The sequence below is a fragment of the Pelobates fuscus genome, chromosome 5 (assembly GCF_036172605.1).
Source record: "Pelobates fuscus isolate aPelFus1 chromosome 5, aPelFus1.pri, whole genome shotgun sequence".
Lineage (NCBI taxonomy): Eukaryota > Metazoa > Chordata > Amphibia > Anura > Pelobatidae > Pelobates > Pelobates fuscus.
Window position 1 is genome coordinate 380,384,773 of NC_086321.1, and position 7,438 is coordinate 380,392,210.

The 7,438-nt window shown below is 48.2% G+C and overlaps 1 protein-coding gene across 5 annotated transcripts in view; it reads left to right on the forward strand.

The window, feature by feature from the left end:
• Positions 1-6,294, forward strand: part of CEP131 (centrosomal protein 131) — a 73,589-nt gene extending 67,295 nt beyond the window's left edge. For all 5 annotated transcript variants that reach the window (XM_063456313.1, XM_063456311.1, XM_063456310.1 and 2 more), the window contains 4 exons: positions 198-375; positions 470-666; positions 4,358-4,418; positions 5,866-6,294. In XM_063456313.1, the coding sequence (XP_063312383.1) occupies positions 198-375; positions 470-666; positions 4,358-4,418; positions 5,866-5,937 (508 nt within the window). In that variant the 3' untranslated portion in view covers positions 5,938-6,294. The remainder of the gene's footprint in view (positions 1-197; positions 376-469; positions 667-4,357; positions 4,419-5,865) is intronic.
• The last annotated feature ends 1,144 nt before the right edge of the window (positions 6,295-7,438 follow it).

The window sequence follows — 7,438 nt, forward strand, 5'->3', positions numbered from 1 at the left end:
TCTCCTTAAAGTTAATCCACATGTAGATTAACGGATCAAATACTTACCTGTCGATCACTTTCCCTCCTGTAACCTGACAAAAAGAATGGCAGGATGATTTAGGCACACGCCACAAGATGTAAACATTTTGTGATTTATGTTTTGTTTTCCTTGGAGAATAATTAATTAATCTAATTCTCTGCTAACTTACTTTTCAGGATTAAGAGGGTGAGGGATAAATACGAGTCTGAGCTTCAGGAGTTGGAGAGATCCGAGAGAAAGCTCCAGGAGAGGTGCAATCAACTCAAAGAGCGAGCGACAGAGCTGGAGGGAGAACAGATCCGACTGCAGGGACTTCTCAAACAGAGGGAGCAGGAGGTGGAGGATATTAGAAAGGTGAGGGCCATCTCTGCAAACCGTAACGAAGGCAAGATGATTAAAACAGGATATCCATCACCTTAAATTGAAAACGTTGTTTTACCTTCCTCAGATCACGGACCGGTTGACCGAGGAGAGGAAAAGTCTCTCCGATGTAATTCGACAGGAGTTCGCAGACCGCCTCGTATTAATCGAGGAAGAGAACAGACGCTTAAAAATAGAATCGTCTGAATCCCAAGCAAGGCATCGTCTGGAGCTGGAGAGAATCAATCGGGAAAAGGAGGAGGAACTGGAGGAGGTTCACAAGAGGTGAGTACTGTTAATGTACTTTCTTAGAAATGATGGCAAAGGTGAATTTATAGAATGTTTTACTGGAGTACAAACAGAGTATACAAACATGCTGCCACGGACAGTATACAAACACGCTGCCACGGACAGTCTACACACACACACGCTGCCACGGACAGTCTACACACACACACGCTGCCGCGGACAGTCTACACACACACACGCTGCCACGGACAGTCTACACACACACACGCTGCCGCGGACAGTATACAAACACGCTGCCACGGACAGTCTACACACACACACGCTGCCACGGACAGTCTACACACACACACGCTGCCACGGACAGTCTACACACACACACGCTGCCGCGGACAGTCTACACACACACACGCTGCCGCGGACAGTCTACACACACACACGCTGCCGCGGACAGTCTACACACACACGCTGCCGCGGACAGTCTACACACACACACGCTGCCGCGGACAGTCTACACACACACACGCTGCCGCGGACAGTCTACACACACACACGCTGCCGCGGACAGTCTACACACACACACGCTGCCGCGGACAGTCTACACACACACACACACACGCTGCCGCGGACAGTCTACACACACACACGCTGCCGCGGACAGTCTACACACACACACATGCTGCCACGGACAGTCTACACACACACACATGCTGCCACGGACAGTCTACACACACACACATGCTGCCACGGACAGTCTACACACACACACATGCTGCCACGGACAGTCTACAAACACGCTGCCGCGGACAGTCTACACACACGCTGCCGCGGACAGTCTACACACACGCTGCCGCGGACAGTCTACACACACGCTGCCGCGGACAGTCTACACACACGCTGCCGCGGACAGTCTACACACACGCTGCCGCGGACAGTCTACACACACGCTGCCGCGGACAGTCTACACACACGCTGCCGCGGACAGTCTACACACACGCTGCCGCGGACAGTCTACACACACGCTGCCGCGGACAGTCTACACACACGCTGCCGCGGACAGTCTACACACACGCTGCCGCGGACAGTCTACACACACGCTGCCGCGGACAGTCTACACACACGCACATACACGCTGCCGCGGACAGTCTACACACACGCACATACACGCTGCCGCGGACAGTATACAAACACATATTAATAAAAATGACACACAGTTTATAGACCATACACATGATGTTGCACTTTTGGGTTTTTTATGATTTGATAAAAGCATTATCATGAAAGAATACCGTATTTTTCGCTCCATAAGACGCACCTAGTTTTTAGAGGAAGAAACCCATAAAAAAAAAAAAATATTCTGAACAAACTGTGTTTCTTACTATGGGACAGTTTGTTCAGAATATTTTTTTTCTCCCCTCTCCCATAGTGTTCTCCCCCCCCTCCCATAGTGTTCTCCCCCCCCCTCCCATAGTGTTCTCCCCCCCCTCCCATAGTGTTCTCCCCCCCCCTCCCATAGTGTTCTCCCCCCCCCTCCCATAGTGTTCTCCCCCCCCTCCCATAGTGTTCTCCCCCCCCTCCCATAGTGTTCTCCCCCCCCCTCCCATAGTGTTCTCCCCCCCCCTCCCATAGTGTTCTCCCCCCCCTCCCATAGTGTTCGCCCCCCCTCCCATAGTGTTCTCCCCCCCTCCCATAGTGTTCTCCCCCCCTCCCATAGTGTTCTCCCCCCCTCCCATAGTGTTCTCCCCCCCTCCCATAGTGTTCTCCCCCCCTCCCATAGTGTTCTCCCCCCCTCCCATAGTGTTCTCCCCCCCTCCCATAGTGTTCTCCCCCCCCCCATAGTGTTCTCCCCCCCTCCCATAGTGTTCTCCCCCCCTCCCATAGTGTTCTCCCCCCCTCCCATAGTGTTCTCCCCCCCTCCCATAGTGTTCTCCCCCCCTCCCATAGTGTTCTCCCCCCCTCCCATAGTGTTCTCCCCCCCTCCCATAGTGTTCTCCCCCCCCTCCCATAGTGTTCTCCCCCCCTCCCATAGTCTTCTCCCCCCCCTCCCATAGTCTTCTCCCCCCCCTCCCATAGTCTCCTCCCCTCCCATAGTCTTCTCCCCCCCTCCCCTCCCATAGTCTTCTCCTCCCCTCCCATAGTCTTCTCCCCCCCTCCCCTCCCATAGTCTTCTCCCCCCCCTCCCCTCCCATAGTCTTCTCCCCCCCCTCCCCTCCCATAGTCCTCTCCCCCCTCCCCTCCCATAGTCCTCTCCCCCCCTCCCCTCCCATAGTCCTCTCCCCCCTCCCCTCCCATAGTCCTCCCCCCCCTCCCCTCCCATAGTCCTCTCCCCCCCTCCCCTCCCATAGTCCTCTCCCCCCCTCCCCTCCCATAGTCCTCTCCCCCCCTCCCCTCCCATAGTCCTCTCCCCCCCTCCCCTCCCATAGTCCTCTCCCCCCCTCCCCTCCCATAGTCCTCTCCCCCCTCCCCTCCCATAGTCCTCTCCCCCCCTTCCCTCCCATAGTCCTCTCCCCCCCTCCCCTCCCAAAGTCTTATCCCCCCCTCCCCTCCCAAAGTCTTATCCCCCCCTCCCCTCCCAAAGTCTTATCCCCCCCTCCCCTCCCATAGTCTTATCCCCCCCTCCCATAGTCTTATCCCCCCCTCCCATAGTCTTATCCCCCCCTCCCATAGTCTTATCCCCCCCTCCCATAGTCTTATCCCCCCCTCCCATAGTCTGCCCTTTGAACCTGGCAGTCGCACAGAGAAAGACAAAGTACAGTGTCTATTAAATGAAAATAATCCTATGCGAGAATTCTGAAACTTCCACCTGTATGGTAACGTCTCCAGATTCACCCATGGAGTTATCTATATTTTTGTATTCGCAAGACTTAAGGAGAGAAGATAGTGGCTCTAGGGTCCCTTTATATGTTAGAGAGCATGTGGTTATGTAACCTGGGGCTATTACTGCAGAACATGCACTATTTCAACCACTAAAGGAGGCAATTGTCCAACTTCTGAACCAAAAGAAACCCAGAATTAACAACTAAAGAAAAAAACTCTAGGATCTAGCTTAATGCGATCATTCCAGCCAGGTTCATTTAAAGGGCTGCACACGGCTCATCTGTCAGTCTGGGGCCATTAAATCTGGAATGAGACCTGTGTCTGCCACCACGGTGCAAACAGGATTTAACCATATTTACACATTGTCTTCTTATTGCATTAAAGTCCACTATTCTCAGGACAGCATGTAACGTAGGAGAAGTTTCTAAGAATTTATGCAAAAAATGCATAAGGAACTTTTTTTTTTTTTTTATAAAACCCTATGGTTTCTGCATTTTACAGCACACTGTGAGGGCTGCTATTGATTTAATTTTGTCTGTGATCTGTGATCATAAAAAAATCAGCTGTATTCTGATTGGCTGAAGCATCAACCGACCAATCAAAAATCACCCTTGATAAAAGACTTCTTTCAGCGTTACAATGTATCACGGCAACTCAGCGTTATTTACTGAATTCCAAATTGCAAAATTCAAGCTAATATAGCGGATTTGTAAGCATTATCCAGCTCTGCTGTAGTCACAGTTAGGCTGGGATTGCCACAGTTTTGCAATAAACTCCAGTGTCAATTCTTCAGAAAACCACTTTTGATTCATTATTAAACAAATGAATTTATTTGGAATGTAGAGGCGCCAGTAAGAAGAGGTCAATAAGCTATTGCGTTATCGCTGTGCATTGTGTCTGTGTCTCTGTTTAGGGTGAAGACAGCACTAGTGAAGAAAGAAGAAACCATGAATAGCCTGAGGAAGCAGCGTGAGGTGAGAATTCCACATACTGTTCAGGTGTAAAACATGCTTTACTGTGACCTAACCACATCTGAAAGACAGGCTTACAATGGAGCTGCTTTGTCCTCCTGTCAGTAGCTTGGCCCATTCTCACAGATCTGGCCACATTCCTTCTCCAGGATGCAATCCTTAGCGAACACTTATGGCCTAGATTTTGATACACACCCACAGAAACAAATGTGGCTGATCACTAAATTCCAACTGATCGTGATCCTTGTTACGGGTATGTAAGGTTACTAATCCCCCATATAAAACTCAGATGGCCATGAAAGAAAGCTCCTATTCTAGAGTGTTTTGCAAATATACAAATCAGGAATCCACAACAACTCCGCTTTAACTGACAGTCCCCAGATTTAGAAACATAGAATGTGACGGCAGATAAGAACCATTTGGTCCATCTAGACTGCCCAATTTGCTAAACACTTTCATTAGTCCCTGGCCTTATCTTGTAGTTAGGATAGCCTTATGCCTATCCCACGCATGCTTAAACTCCTTTACTGTGTTAACCTCTACCACTTCAGCTGGAAGGCTATTCCATGCATCCACTACCCTCTCAGTAAAGTAATACTTCCTGATATTATTTTTAGCAACGCTAATATATTGTGGGCTCGTTGCATATTATATCGCGAAATATTTTACCCTTTTCCTTTATTTATTTTTTATCGTCTAGTCTTATTTAAGATTTGATATAACATGTTTGCATTTTAAATATTCATTTGTTTAGTGAGTATACCCCTTTTTGTTCTTGTTTAGACTTTACTAAGTGGATGTATTCCTTTAATACCATTTATCTCATATTCCTGGTTCAAGCAGTGAAACAACTTCTTGCTATTTAATCTACAATAGGAGAGGTTCATTAATATTTGAAATACATGTTACGAGCCAAGTGTCATTCAATCTGCAGTGGTCCGTACAAGCTTTTTACAGAAAAACTGTGCAGTGCTACAGCTAGCTTCATTTGCAAAACACAAGAATAAAGCAATAGAATCCACAAGCTTGTGGCTAGCTACATTCATGGTTTTTATAAATGAAGTTACCTGAGAATGTGTGAGCCCTCTTATAGAAAGCTACAAGAGAACGTGTGCCGCTGCAGATAGACCGTGACTGATTTTACACACAAGGTAAACTTTTAAAGTAACTGAAATGTGGAAACTTATATTCATATATTGGTCAGTGACCTCTTGAAATGCCCAGCACATGACATGTACTAAGTATTGCGGGAGCATTGTGAACGATCCCACAGAGGAGAACTAGATAGACAATTCAGGAAATTAGAACTCTGTTTCCTGGCAGTTTATTTTTATATGAAATATACATTTTAGTAATTTGTGTGAAGCAGAATGAATCCATGCATTTCGCAGTTTTACAGACGTGACCGCAGCACGTTCTTATCATTGATTGAGACATTTCTTTTCTACAGGCGGCCGAGAAGCGAGCGGATCACCTGGAGGCCCTTCTGGAACAGCAAAGGAAGCAGCTGCTTGCGAAGTAGATTGCACTTCCTTTATCCAATCCGTGTTGTCCCCAGACACTTGCTCTGGACCATGCCATGGCCATCCAAGCTCTGGACCATGCCATGGCCATCCAAGCTCTGGACCATGCCATGGCCATCCAAGCTCTGGACCATGCCATGGCCATCCAAGCTCTGGACCATGCCATGGCCATCCAAGCTCTGGACCATGCCATGGCCATCCAAGCTCTGGACCATGCCATGGCCATCCAAGCTCTGGACCATGCCATGGCCATCCAAGCTCTGGACCATGCCATGGCCATCCAAGCTCTGGACCATGCCATGGCCATCCAAGCTCTGGACCATGCCATGGCCATCCAAGCTCTGGACCATGCCATGGCCATCCAAGCTCTGGACCATGCCATGGCCATCCAAGCTCTGGACCATGCCATGGCCATCCAAGCTCTGGACCATGCCATGGCCATCCAAGCTCTGGATCATGCTACGGCCATCCAAGCTCTGGATCATGCTACGGCCATCCAAGCTCTGGATCATGCTACGGCCATCCAAGCTCTGGATCATGCTACGGCCATCCAAGCTCTGGACCATGCTACGGCCATCTAAGCTCTGGACCATGCTACGGCCATCCAAGCTTTGGATCATGATCTGGCCATCCAAGCTTTGGATCATGATCTGGCCATCCAAGCTTTGGATCATGATCTGGCCATCCAAGCTTTGGATCATGATCTGGCCATCCAAGCTTTGGACCACGCTCTGGCTGACAAGTTTAAGTCTGATTATTCATCACAATCTGTTTCTGGCACATTTTCTGTTTGCATCCTTACTAGCTATTTTTGACAATAAAGCTATTTTTTTTAATACTTTCAGAATAATGGTCTTTTTAGTCAAATATCTGACATGCATAATGGGTTCAACACTATGTAAGGTTGTTGGCTTTTAGTGAATGTCATCCTATTTACTCAAGGTTATGTACTAAAAAATAATTTCACATTTTAGACTAAATAGGAGAAATTAGCTGTGTTTTCAATTGCACATGGACACTACACACAAATACATGTGTTTACACGGACACTGTGCACACAATACATGCGTTCACACGGCACTGCCCTCACAAATACATGCGTTCACATGGACACGGCCCTCGCAAATACATGCATTCACACAGACACTGAACAAATGAACACAGTTCTATGACTGTTACTGTAACAGAGCCCTTAGTCCTGGCAGGGACTTTTCTCCGCTGGATCACCAAAAGTCGAATCAGGAACAAGTAAATAGCCCACCTCCTCCACAGCAACTGGACGACACACAGTTCTGGGGATACAACTGACTTTATTTTGCCACACACAGCTTTTAAGGATTGCCCCTAGCATGGGGTTTCCAAGTCAAAAACACAAGGGTTTCTTTCCCAAGAGCCTTTGTGTTTCAGAGATAATTGAGCTCAAATTAGGATCACTTAATTAATTAACATATCATTTTAACAAATCCAAAATAATACATGAAAACAGTACAGGAAGCCTAC